Genomic DNA, 14,188 nt, shown 5'->3' with positions numbered 1-14,188 from the left:
AAGATTCTCAGCAGCTATAAAATGGTGTATATGCATTGACTTCAGAATGGCTATGTCAGTTTCTGCCCTAAATCCTAAAGGGACCATGAGTAGTAAGCTCCATGGCTCTATGAAGAATACATTTCTCCAGGCAAATACTTGATTATAAAGCTGGCAGATGAAGAGGGAAGTTTAAGTGTAATGTATGGGATTTTAGAAAAGAATTTTGGTGACAAATCTTATGGCATCTTACATGAAAAAGTAATAAAGATTGGCTTATATATCTGAACAATATCATCAAGATTGTAAAGCCACTGAGGTGCAATAAACCAATAGGAGAAAAAAAGAAGCATAATGTCAAGTTAGAGAAAGTGTTTAATGAGAGTCTACAGGAACCATCAGGCTTCTCTCCCCTCCGCCCCAAATCTTAATTAATGGTCAGGAACAAGGAGGTGACAGCAAGTTAATGACATTCACAAATCATTTTACTTTAGGAAGAGTTGGGAGCACCAGTCAGAACCGAGAAACAATGCTAAAAGACTTAAAAGAATTTAGAAACATGAGTTGTAAATAATGAAACAAGGTTTTACTAGAGAATGTGCAAAGGAATATGCATGAGGGAGGTGAGATGGGTGTAAATAATTCTAGCACACACACTCAATAGGAGGGAGAAATATCTGAAGCAATAATGGTAAATAAAAGACTGCTCACTGTGACAGTTTGTATGGCGTTGGATTGCTGCAAACATTGCTTTTTGCAAGTCAGGGTGGAATATATGTAGATAGCAAGAAGGAAAATAACAGTCCTCTACCGTGCTGTGCAATATTTTGTTAAATTCTAGGCACTGCACTAGTAGAAGAATATTGACAAGTTAGAGGGATTCAGAAAATGGAAAGTCTGGTCTATAAGGAAAAAAGTAAAAGACCTAAGGGGGCCCATCTACATGAGATATTACATCACCGTAGTGATGAGCTATGGTGACATAGCGACAGCAGGCATGAACCATGATGCCACCACTATTGCACAGTAGCAATGAGCTACTGTGCAGTAGGATCGGAAATGACCTCTGTAGTGCTGGGACTGCACAGTACTGGCAGTTACTGCACAGTCATTTAGTACTTGTATGTTCAAGCTCAGGGTGTGCTGTTTTGCTAAATGGACAGTAAGAAGGGATTCAGTATCCAAATATAGTAAATGAGGAGAATGTACAAATACACTTAAATCTACAAATACATTAAATGAGGAGAAGCTATTTAGGGGATATAACAAGGAGTAATGGAACAAAAATTAATAATGGGAAAACTGAGGTGACTCTCAAGAAAAATTTGAATGATGAGATATGTTTTGTTGTAGTCTCTTTAGGGAAGTCCTATCACTTGGGACTTTGTGTACTGGACTGGACAATACACTTGACATTACAGTAGGAAACTTTTTTGCATCCACATGGTAAGTAGGATAAAAGGGACTATTGTGCCAGTTCAGCGCATCTACCCTACTACTATGTGTCTGCCACTGGCAGGCACCAGAGACTTCAGAGGAGGGTGCAAGAGACCTTGTGATAGACAGTTAGAGCACGGGTGTCAAGCTCATGGGCTGGATGAACAATCCTGGGCTGGTCTGTAGGCCAGACCAGAACTGACTCCCTATGGAGCACTCATTGTGGCAGGTCCAGCCAGTAGGCTGCACACAGCATGTGCCAGTCCCTGGGGTGGTGTGGAGCATGCACTACTCACAGCCCTTGGGCTGGACCTGGCTCTGTAGGCAGCACAGAGGGATGGTGCAGGGTGTGTGCTCCATGCGTTATCCTACCAGACTCAGCACTGCACATAGCCTAGACCAGGGGTGGCCAGCCAGTGGCTCTTCAGAAGTTAATATGCGGCTCTTCAGAAGTTCATATGCAGCCCTTCAGAAATTAATGCGTCTCCTTGAATCTTTGCACAAGCACATGGTGACCAGCTTCCATAGCTGTTACGTCACATTATTACATATTACTGTGGCTCCTTGGTAATGTATATTGCTAAATTCTGGCTCCTTCTCAGGCTCAGGTTGGCCACCCCTGGCTTAGACAGTTTGGGGTGCAGGCTGCATATTGTGGCCCAGGCCGGTCCCCTGTTCTGCCTACTGGGAACTGGGTCCAGCCCATGCACCACATGCAGTGTGAGGGTCCAAAGCCAGCACATGGGATTGGTCCAGTGACTCACAACCTGGATCATACAGCTTCACAGCCTGGATGCAGCCTGTATGTTTCACACTCCCAAATTAAAGTAAAGAGAAGTTCCATCCTTTCTAATAAGTTAGTGATGGACTTCGTGGATACGTAGTGTAAGAGTTTCTATCCCTTCTAAATACGTTTGAATTTGTATAAAGGGTGGTGTTTGACAAATATATGGGTAATGTTTTCCTTATCCATGTAAAAAGTCTAATTAAAAAAACCCAACCAATTAGCTACATTGTAGCTAGGGATTAATAATATTGCTAAGCAGCTGGCCTCAAAGACAAGCAGGAGTAGGCCATAAGCAAATCACTACCCTCCCAGAGCAAGGAGAAAGTATGGAGGAGGCTGTACCTCAGATGTGTGTTTCAGAGGAATGGTGCAATTCCTCAGTGACAGTATGTATTATGCACTTGAACTGAAATCAGATTTGCCTTTCATCCTCACTTTTGTCTATAGCCATGGACAGATATTACATTTGTGCCAAGAAATATTCCCTTTTCTCAGCACAAAATTCTGTGTACATGTGTTAAAGAGGGTTTTTTTGAACAAAACTCACTGAAAAAAATGTTAGATAGTCTAACTGGCAACTTCTCTGGAGAGAAAAATTATAGCGTTACTTGTAACCTGTCATCTTATCTTGGGGTCCCTAGAACACCCAGTATCCCACAATCTTTTGTTCTCTCTCTCTGCAAGGAGGAGAGAAGGAGGGAGAGTGCCGGCTCTTTCATGTCCTTGGTAGCTGCAGCTTTTCCGCCTGTCCCCTTCCTTGGCAGTGTAAACATCAGACTGTCAATGATGAGGCTCCTCTAGGGGTGGGATGAGCCAAGGAACAGCTGCTCTTGCCCCCTGACTAGTGAGCTTGCCTTTGGGGCAGCTTTGTAGCTCTCCAGTCAGAGGCTTGGAACACCTGTACCCTCCCCTTGTTGCCATGCTTTCATGGTACTTCAAATTCCTCTCACTTCAGTATAATGCCTGTCCATCCCATCTGTCATTCTAGCATCACATCCTGCCATTCTTTTGTTTTGATTGCAGAATATATCTTTCTCTCTTCCTACCCACCTCTTGTTAAATAGCTTCTTTATGCAATGACGTTACATTTAATCACATATCATAAAACTTTGGTGTAATAAAACCATTGGTTCAAAACATGCCACATTTCATCATAAGCATTAAGTAAATTTTATGGATTTCTAATTTAATTAGATTTTTGGCCCATTTTTAACAAAGTGGGATAATTTCTTTAAAATGTTCTTTTTTTAAAAATCAATTCATAAAGTTTTAGTATTTAACATAGCTTTCCCACTTAGTAATCCCTAATTGGTTATATCTACCATGACTTTATCCATTTAGCTTAGTTCTCACCCTTTATAGAAAATAAAGTTGCCATAAAAATTGAATTCAGCTTGTTCACATCTCTGGGGACATCAGGGATTATTCTTAATTGTTTATTAAGAAGATATAAAGCTCTGAAACAATCTATCATATAGTCTACTTTTCTTGTTCTTAAGAAGCATTGCACATTGGAACATTGATCTTTATTTTCCAAAGCAAACTAGTAGGATTTATTATTATTACCCACTGCACAGTTGTCCATATTTCTTAATAAAAGCAGACAGCTTAATGCTTGTGGGTGGCCATGCAGAAAACACAGGTTTAGAAGTGATCTCGACCCCCTATGGCTTTGCCAGTGAGGTTATGTTATGGGGGTGACAGTGCAGTTTAAGTCACCACATACACACATCGGACAGTGTTCATCATAATAGTGACAGGGAATCTGTTCCTTTAGCACAGACCCAGCACTAACTGGTCCACAATGGTATGTAAAGAAAAGATAGAGGTCTAGTAATTGGTGGCAATAGAAAATAACAGATGCAGAATACCCCAGGACTCTGAATGTGTGTGAATTTGGCTATAATGAAGTAAGTGTACAGAGGACATTTCATTCTTGTTTGCATGTTGGGAGGGAATTTGGGATGGATTTATACACCAAATGACAATATATAAGAACTAGAGGTGCTCAGCTGGGGCAGGGCAGGCACAGGACGGAGCTGTGCTGCTTGGCCAGTGCTTGCCTGCTTGTCTGGTGGATCCTGCTGCTCATCGGGGATGGCATGTGGGAGGGGGCATGTGCCCCCAGATCTGCGCAGGGTGGGATGGGCCAGGAAGAGCCCTCTGCAGATCCGAGAGCACATGCCACCCCACCATGCCCTACCAAATGAGCGGCAGGAGCAGTCAGATGAGCAGGTGAGTACTGGACCAGCAGCTCCTGGATGAGCAGCACGCAGTGGCAGGAGCCACCCCGCCCCCTCCCTCTGCCCCCCAGACAAGCTGCAGCTCTGTCTTGCACCTGTCCTGCCTCAGCTGGGCAGTGCTTGCCCCTGCCCCAGTCCCACTCCTTCCTCCCTGTGGGGCTGCACACCCCAAGGTGCCGGGCTGGTATCAGAAATCAGCTCAGTATTGGCCGATATGCCTCCTTAAAAATCTGCTAGTGGTATCGGCCTAAAAAATCTGTATTGGTGCAGCCCTTATAAAAACTATTTGCAAAAGAGCATTTTTCTGTGCTACAGTTCAGGAATACATGTACTTCAAGTCTTGCTTCACATGATAAAGCCCTTGCTGAGTAGAAGTATTTCCTTGTACTACAGTGGGCCAAAGTGAAGAAGGGAATCTTCCAACTGTTATTTCCAAGGCCCAAAGTCACTGTCCTGGAACTGGGAGATAGAGAAGTTGTAGGGACATGACCTCATCCAGGCCATTTTCTCCTGACTATTTTCACACAATCTTGATGTCCGGAGGGGAGTAAAATAGATGGTTCTGCAGTGTCCCACACATTCCTCTCTGCTGTGGTGATCCAATGTTGCCTGAGCAGTGCAAGTTGAATATTGCAGGTCCAGGGTCTTCACCAAGACGTTTGTTAATTCACTTATACACAAAATGAAAGAGAACCTACAGAAAAAAATATAGGTGCATTTTTAAAAAAACATACAGTTTTTTTACCTCCCTGCCTGCCATCTGAGACCTCCAGGGAAAGAATTCTACCTGATCAACACATCAAATTGCTACTCAACACAGCTCTCACACTCTCATGGACCCCGAGGGACAGCCTTCCATCTTCAGCTCCCTCTGTGCAAAAATCAAGTTTATTTCCTACCTATGGGGACTTATTACCATCTTGTACCATCTACACTTTTCCCAGAGCCTGACAAAGGGACTTTGATCCCAAAAGCTTGCAGAAAAGGACAATTTTTTTTGCCATTTTCCAGTTGGTCTAATAAAAGGTATCATTTTGGAACCAAGAGTTCTAGTTTTTTGTATGTCTTACAGGTATATTTGTTCACTCAGGCTGTGTCCATGAGAATAAGCTATAGTATAAGCTGTAGTAACATAACAGCCCATGAGAATAAGCTGTAGTAACATAACAATATGAAGTGCTGCTTTCCATCAGTCACTTATCCCTTCATAAAAAAACCATAGTTACATTTGTTCACTCAGGCCGTGTACAGATGAGCGTGGACATTTGGTTCCCTGGGGACAATTAGCAGCGGCCACCTTGCGCTGCAGCTACTTGTCCCTGGGAACACCTGTGCCACACGTGCTTTGGCATGCAGCAAGTTACCCCGAGGGCAGTAGAGCAGACTGGGGCTAGCACTGGGCTGGCCCCAGCAGCCTTATCTGAGGTCCTGGGGGGCCCTCGGACTGCAGCCATGGAGATCCTGCTGGGCAGAGCCTGGCTGGCAGCCACAGCATGGCTTTGGGCAGCCCAGCTCCACTTTTCAGCAATGTGAACTGCCTGTGCATGTGCTGCTCTGGCTTTTTTTTTCTGGGTTTTTTTTGTGACCAAGGCTCCAAAAAGGGTAAAAAAAAATCTGCAGAAAGAAAAAACGGAGCAGTGCACTCACAGGCACTGTGCCCTTGCAGCGCAGAGAACTGACTGTGCAGTATTTGGTGCTGCCACATGCCACATGGCCACAGTCATCTGGACATGCCCTCAAGGGTGTTACTCGCTCTCTGTGGACAAGAGTTTTGTAAAGGAAAGAACATGCTGCTTGGATTTTTCACTTTCTTGGTTAGCACATTTCAGTAAGATTTATATACCACATATAATATCAGCAAGCACAAAATATCCATTTCATCTTTATGTTTAATGTCCTCGTGGCACTTCAGTGCAATTTGGAAGGAAATACACATTTGATCTTAAGAGACATTATTACTTTTTCCTGGACAATACAACCCTGAGACTTACCACAGATTTTTTCCCAGGTATAACACATTTCACCCTAGAGTACATCTTACACATTTGACACAGTTACTGGTTTGGAATGTAAGCACCTGGGCTCAGATCCTTGAAACTACTTGCATGCTATCTGTCTCTAAATCTGCCAGTTAAGTACCATGAAATCACTCAGTTGCGGACTGCCCTTGTTGGGTCCCTGTGTTCTCTGGAGCCTGTTTCCTCCCATAGGAATGTGTAAAGTCTCCCTACCTCTTTCTGAAGCCTCAGGAGCATCAAAGTGGATTCTTGAAGTAGGTGCTCCCCTTCTTATTTCACCAGCGCAGCCTTTGCATCCCTAAATAGATAATATTTTGCTCCCATCAAAGGTTTGCTCCAAACATGCCACAGATAAAAGCAGGGAAAACCAGGGCATTTGGGAAGTTTATAGATGTGCTTTGGGAGGTAGGGGGAGGGAGTGCTTTAATTAGTGAGCTACACTAATTAAGTGTCATGTGTATCAACATCCCTGTCCTGAAAAATGGCGGTGAGGTGAGGCACTTTGAATGAAAGATCATCAAACTAGCTTTAGTTCAAAGTGCCCTGCCACCATTTTTCAGTGTGGGGATGCTGATACATGTGCCGCTGGAGGCTTCTGGAGTGCATTAATTTCTGTTCTCCAGCGTGCTTTGACACAGTGGATTTACAGCACATCAGAGCAGCCTCACTGCACTTCTGTAAGAGTGTGGTTATGTGGTTACTTGGATGACCTTTTGCTGCAGTGCATAAACAGCTGTAGTGCAGCCTTCTGAGGAGGCTCAAAAGGGGAAGTGCAGGGAAAGGTTAGCCACACCAGTGGAAACAGAATCTACAGTAGGCCTAATTGCTAAAAATGGCATTTACTTACCTACATTTTGATAATACAGAGTGTAAACCTGAGATAGCATTTGGCTTGAGGTACTTAATTGGTGCTATCAAAAGACAACAAAGCACTATGCAATCAAAACTGTACTATTGAAAATGGTGTATGTTGTATTGTGACATTCAGATGCAAAAATGTTTTAATAATACAAAGTTTTTATTCCATGCTTCCGGGCTCATTCAGAAAGAAGTAAGTACACTTGGCAATGATGCTCTGATGAAACTGTTTGTCTGGGTGCATCTGGCATGCTTGATCATACTGCTAGCTTTTTTTCACCATCCCTGGTACATAACAGTAATGTAGTTATTTCCACTTAACAAAATACTTAGTTTGATCAGCTAGTTAGCTGTATGGGAACTGCCTTTTAAAAAATGTTTAGCAACCTTATCCATGTTAGTAAAGAATATTGTAGGTCAAACTTAGTAAAGGTTAAGTCAGTTAGTGTCTCTCTTCTTGCTACTTTGTTGTAAGAAACTTTTCTTAGCAGTCAAAGTTAAGAATGAATAATTAATTAGATAACTATTTTGCATATTAAGTGCAAGGAAAGGATGAATTTCTGATTAGTATCCAGGACTGTAGGCAAATCTCTACATATATAGTGGAAGTATAATTTGGAGCAGTTTAATGGCTACCCAAATGTTGTAAAGAGACATCTCATTTGAGGTGGCCTTGATTGATCCAACTCAAAACATGGGACAAAACAGGAGCAACGCAGCCCTTTACACATGTAGCCCTTCCAGTGCATTGTTGCTCCTCTGCCTGTAGGTGGCCAGGGAGAGCGCACAGCCTGATAGACTTTTCCCTGGAATGACTGACAGTAAACTTGAATGAGCCACAATTAACTTAGATGTACACAGCATTGTCCCAGAAAAAACTGGTAGCGTATTTTATCTTGTGTATTTCATGGCTAGGGACAAACATTACACACAAACTGGTTTAAATGATCAGAAACTGGTTTAAACCTGTAATAGAACAGATGTTCAGCACACATAAACTGGTTTGAAAATGGCTGAAACCGATTTGAGATAAACCTGGTTGAATGTAGTATCAGACTTAACTGATTTGGCTTAAACCAGCTTACGCAATGTTTATCCTAGACCCCTTGCTGGTTTAAGTTAAACCAGACTCCCCCAGCATCCTGGCATGCTCTTTGGGCTGGGCAGGGCTCTGTGCTCTACAGCAGAGCTGGTCCCTCCCCTCTGCTCCCTGGCTGCAGCTCTGGAAGGGACTTGGAGGCTGCTCTGTCCCTTCACCACTCCCTGCTAAGCAGGAATTCCCCCCTCCCCTCTGCCTTGCTGAGGGGTACCTGTGTATTAGCTAGCAGACCACATGCTGGCTCCAATCCTGTGACAAGGCAGAATCAACAGGTAGCTGGTAATGTCCCCCTGTTGTTTTCTTAATGATAAATACTGAGTTAGGGGTGATAAACACTGTTATCAGTTCCCTGCTGGGATAATCAGAGTGTCCTGCCTGGGCCTGGCCACACCCCCCTCAGCTCAGTACTGTAGAAGGGAGGGAGGGCTGCTCTGGCTGCTCCAGTGCCCCTTGCTTCTAGCCTGAGCCACTGAAGGCATGTGCCTGCATTTCTGGAATGAAAAAGGAATGTCTATTCACCTCCAAATTGGTTTAATCTTTGCAGGTTAGACTAACCTGCAAAGATGGAATCAATTCAGGCTCAGGCTTTTTGAATGTCTGTCCCTAGCCCACAGGTACTTGAAGCAGAACAGTGGATTTCTAAGTCTATAAGATCCCAAGACATAAGGCCTTCTCCAAGGAGAAAAGTGGCACATCTGTTTACACTACAGTTCATGTGACATCTTCATTCCATCTAGGGCAGGGGGCAGCAATATGTTCTGGTGGCAAATCAGAATGACCCAGCAAAGGTCCAAGGAAGTCAGACACTAGGACCTGGCTGCCATCACTGCCTCCCCCTGCAGTGTGGTACGGCAAAAACCCCACTCTATCAGATCTCTATGCCACCCAACTGCAGTGCTGTGTGAGCAGAGTCTTCCTCCGCTGAAACCCCTTGCACCCAACTTTGGCCTAGCCCCAGGCTGGTAGATCAACACTGCTATTGCCTGTTAGCAGTTTGCTGAGTTGATCACTGTGCTGTGTCACATTCTTTGCCATGTCCTTTTTCTGGTCACTTCATAAAATTATCACCTGCATGTTAACTTCTATCCTGTACATACCTATCTAGGAAACAGTAGATGAAGAGAAAACCTTAGAGGAGTGCTGTTAGCACATGAGCAGTACAATGGAAATGGGTTATGTTCTGAGGATTTATGATAGAAAAATAGCAAGGACTGTAATATAATAAATTGAGATTTTTTCCTGGGCAAATAAAGAAAAAATAGGCCCTTTTACATTGTTCTCAGCGTGGACTGAAACCCTTTGTCTAGAGCAAGGGAGTCAAATTCCCCTCCTGCCATAGGGTTGGTCCTTATTGTGGGGCATCTCCGTGGGCCAGGAGCAGTGGTAGAAGCAGCTATGGTAGCAACTATGATGAAGGAGTGGAGCAAGTGGCATAGAGCAGGTGGCCTCTTGCTTTGGTGGAGGTGGCACGAACAGCAGTGGCTAAGCTGCTGCAAGGCAAGCAGGGCTGTGTCAGTACAGCCCTCATTTATCCCTCTGCCACCAAGGGCTGTGTCTGCCAGGGTTCCAGAGCCTCTGATTCAGCTGTAGGTCCTGCCCACAGCTAGCTACATCCCCAAATTCTGTAGCTCACTAGTAGCCTGACAGGCCACGTGGAACAACAGCATGGGTTGCATCCAGCCTGCTGGCCATATGTTTGACACTCCTATTCTAGTGTAAAGTAAAAATGCTTTCAGCCTTATGCTGAGCCTTTGCTACCTTCACACTGTCAGTGGTGATTGCAGTCAGTCAGCACCCTGCAGGGTAAAGCTGTTTTATTTGCTTCTTATGCCTTAACCCATGGGAATAAGCTGTAGTAACATAACAGTACGGAGTGCTAGTTTCCATCAGTCACTTAGCCCTCAGTATTTAATCAATGCTTAAGTCCCTCCGTTTTGAGGAAAGCACTTTAGAGTGGCTTTAAAGTTAGGCATATGCTGAAATGATTCCCTGGGTGGGGATACTTTTTTATGTGAACATGCATCATTAGGGTTGGAGAGGTTGGGGTGAAGACATTTTGTGTACACTCATGACACCGTTTCTCCCTCTGTGACAGTGACAGCTACAGCGACCTTAGTGATGACAGCTCTCCAGAAAAAGAACCTCGTGATTCAGAAGCCACCTGAAAGCATTATGTGAGGGGGAAAAAAACCGGAGGATGCTGCTGAGGTAAACCACCTCATTTTGATGGTACTTTATGACATGCAATTCTTTTTGACTTACTGCAAAAAGCAGAGTTATCTTGATTCTCCCTTTCATTTCAAATCACCTCTGAAACTTTCTCTTTTCTTCTCTTGCCTGAAGCACTTAATGTTTTTCCCCTTCTGTTACTGAACTCTGCAATTATATTATTAAAGTCTACAAAGCATGTTGAGTACAGTTTGTGTGCAAGATGCTATACAGTGCCATATTATGGTGCTGTTTGAAAAGTTAATCTTTTTGAGTGTACCTACCTTCCCAGTCACTTCAGTAACTGTCTTTTCTTTGCCCATTTGTTGTTTCCATGTGCAAGTGGAAAACCAGATTGATTGAATCACATGGACAAGCCTTTTCCTTTTGCCTTTACTTGAACCATTTCTTTGTTCTTTAATGCTTTAATACTGGACGCACACCGTGCTGGGCTTGTTTGACTTTAGCAGTCTTTCCTGCATCTGATGATCTCATGAGGGTCTCCTCCAGCCCTAAACTTCTGTGAATCTATGAATGCTGCCTTGTATCCCTGGGTTCAGCCACTGTAATGATGGTGATTCAGCAGACTGAGAGTTCAAAGTATCAGAGGCCATAGCTGCCTGCTAAAATTCTGTCACTTCTAGCATTTTTAGGATTTTTAAACCTTTTTTTTTTTAAACTGTAGCAGTCATAGTTTCTGAATGTGTATTTTTGTTGTGTCATCTGACTTTAACTGAGTCTTGGTCTGAGTCTCAGGATCACCTTAGCTACACTGATCTTCCTTACCGAAGGCCTCTAAAATCATGGCTGCTATGGTGATATCATCAGTGTCTGCAGGTGAACTGCTCTGTGTTTTGAGAACTTTGGTTACAGTTCCTTTTAGTTTAATCCCTTCCCCTCCTTGCCATTTGTGTGACATAGCCTGGGGACAGTTGACAGGTATGTCAAAATGATTATTCAGCTTGTATGCAAATACCGTGATTTTGCCTTTCCTCCTTTTTTGCAGAAAGACAAGCTGATATTGAAGGGAATGGAATGTACCACCTAAACAATGGATTGCAGCATGTACCACTCATACAATTTCTTGTTTTCCTTTATTTGATATAAGTAGCCTGTTAAGCTGTAAAACCTTCACAGAGGCTTAATTTCCTCGCAACAATGTTTCCCTCCCTGCTGTGGATGGTAGTTGTTTTCAGGTGGCTTCTTCACACATGATATTTCCATCAACCTCTCAAAAAGAAATCTCCCATGCAGATGCTGGTTCTGTTTAAAACTGATGCAAAAGGCCATCAAATCTTTGCCAGGACTCTTAGTCCTAACCAGTCTTGTTCTGTGATTTCTGAATGATCTCAGGTGAATCTTTAGTTATCTTTGATTTGAGAGATGGATTTTTTTAACTACTTTAGAGCAGTAAAATACATTCTCCCTTGTGTGGAAATGGTATTAGCCAGGAATAAATTGAAAAACTTGATTCTATGGTGAGTTTCTTCCCCCCATTTAACCTAGGGCAGAGAAGTCCCTTATCTTAGAATTGAGTAGGTGGGGAGGAACAGGTGCCTGCTGTGGCTCAGGCTCCAGCTCCTACCTGGGGTTGGGGACATAGCCACGGCTACAACCTGATTTCTATGCCCTGCTGCCTCTGCACCCTGTCATCTCCCCCATGCAGTCTCTTGCTATCTCCCACCTCATACAGCCTTGGCTCCTCCACCTGCTGCTCTCCCTCCTGCCCTTACTGTTGCTTTGCACCAACAGTCTCTGTCCCCATTCGTGGGACGTGGAGCACAGCCTACATAGCTGCTACAGGGGCTGGGCGGAGGCCATGCCCCAGGCTAGAATGGGCACACAGCCTACCAGTGCAGAGCAAAGGTAAGCGGGGAAAGGGAACAGCAGAGGCTGGGGGCAGGCAGGCACAAACAGGACAAGTTACTTGACTTCCCTGTGCCGCCTGCTGCCCCACCACCTGCCCCTTTGCAGTGGCGGGGGGCTGAGTTAAAGATGACCCTCCAGTAGTTAGATTCTATCTTGGAAAATTACAGGTTTATACATTCTATGTGTAGAATCTAATTATTGGGGCGGTCATCTTAAATTCAGGTAAATGTGGTGAATTGTTAAGTGTGCTTACATATAAGCTGTGGAGAATTGTCTCAGGTTTGTTTCCCTTGTAAGCTTCTTGTATATATATTTACTCATTTGCTGTTAATACGCAGATTATATTGATTTGTTGTATTCATCTTTAGATTTTAACAATTGATGTTGAATATACTTAGCTTTTCACTTTGTCCCTGGAAGTAGTTTCACTGTACAAATGTTCCAAGGTGTGATTGTTTTTTCCTGTAACAGTAATATTTTTGAAAATCTAACACAGAATGTAATTCTAGTCTACCGAATTGTAAAGGAGATAGTATAAGGTTTCTAATTAGGAATTTCAGAGAATTTAAACACGTGGCTACAGTTAAGTTCAATCTGTTCAGCTGTGAACAAAATGCTAATACAAAACATTTGGAGGAACCAGTCAGAAACGTACAGGGCCAGATACTGAATCCAGTCAGATAACACACCAGTGGATTAAAGCTCCTCCTTGCACTGCCATCATTCAGGGACCACTCTATGCAGGGGTGCTACCCCTATATCAGATTAGAGCAACCTGTATGTGCTGTAATTTAGGACAGTGATAAACAGCTTATTATAGAAACCGAAACTATAATTAAGAGTGACCGAGGGGGATGGAACTAATCCAGTTTCTCATGGTATGCCAGTAGTGCAGGGAAGATCATACCAATGACAGATCCTCTAGTGACTCCATGCAGGGCCAGTTTGGATGGCTGAAGACACAGAATCCTCCAGTGATATGGCCACCTAATATGTAATTTAATATGAACTTAATATGTAAGTTCAAGTTTTGGATTTGGTTTTCTTAAAATTGCTTTAGAAAACTTCAGCTTATAGAACCAACAGGTCCTTTTATTCAAAGAAACTAATACCAGTAAAATATAAACTAAGCTCCTGATGTTTTTATTTTGGGGTGAGTTTTTACCTTCTTGCCTTGGAAGTATTAGGTATTAAAAGAGTTGACGTTATTTGCAAGTCTTTGCCGATGTTGGATACTGGCCACTGGAATGTAGAATGTGTTACACTTCTTTTAGGACTGTCTGAAATTTTAAAATATATTTTCAAATAAATTATATTACATGAAAATGTATATATATCATGTCTTACTTTCAGAATGTAGTGCATGCCAGTTAAATACCACGAGATGATGAAAATAAGCAATTCCATTATCCAGCAGGGTCCATGGGGCCTATAACTGCAGCCATATCCTGTCAATCTGTAAATGTAATCCTAATTCATTAAGCAAAATGTTAATGAGTTATGACTCAATATTCCAGGAGAAGGTTTTCTCACTTGAAAAACTGGGGTAATGCCTAAAACACAACAGAGATTGTTACGCATTGTGAAAAACAAATGCAAGAAGCTGTGGTAGAGCCCAGAACAGCACCTAGACCACCAAGCTCTCTGGCCCTGCCTTCTCCCTCTGTCAAAGGTGCTGCAGAGGTGTATG

At 43.2% G+C, this 14,188-nt stretch overlaps 1 protein-coding gene across 4 annotated transcripts in view; it reads left to right on the top strand.

Annotated features, from left to right (window-relative positions):
• Positions 1–13,748, top strand: part of CTPS2 (CTP synthase 2) — a 179,660-nt gene extending 165,912 nt beyond the window's left edge. For 3 of the 4 annotated variants that reach the window (XM_019524809.1, XM_019524811.1, XM_019524812.1), the window contains 3 exons: positions 7,510–7,515; positions 10,517–10,629; positions 11,636–13,748. In XM_019524809.1, coding sequence (XP_019380354.1) covers positions 7,510–7,515; positions 10,517–10,586 — 76 coding nt within the window. In that variant the 3' untranslated portion in view covers positions 10,587–10,629; positions 11,636–13,748. The remainder of the gene's footprint in view (positions 1–7,509; positions 7,516–10,516; positions 10,630–11,635) is intronic. The other variant, XM_019524810.1, reaches the window with a different exon arrangement.
• Positions 13,749–14,188: the final 440 nt, after the last annotated feature.

Source organism: Gavialis gangeticus, unplaced genomic scaffold, assembly GCF_001723915.1.
Source record: "Gavialis gangeticus isolate Ggan-Ray unplaced genomic scaffold, GavGan_comp1, whole genome shotgun sequence".
In the NCBI taxonomy this organism is placed as follows: domain Eukaryota; kingdom Metazoa; phylum Chordata; order Crocodylia; family Gavialidae; genus Gavialis; species Gavialis gangeticus.
Note: the sequence above shows the minus strand (reverse complement) of the source record. Positions and strands in the feature narration are given on the sequence as shown.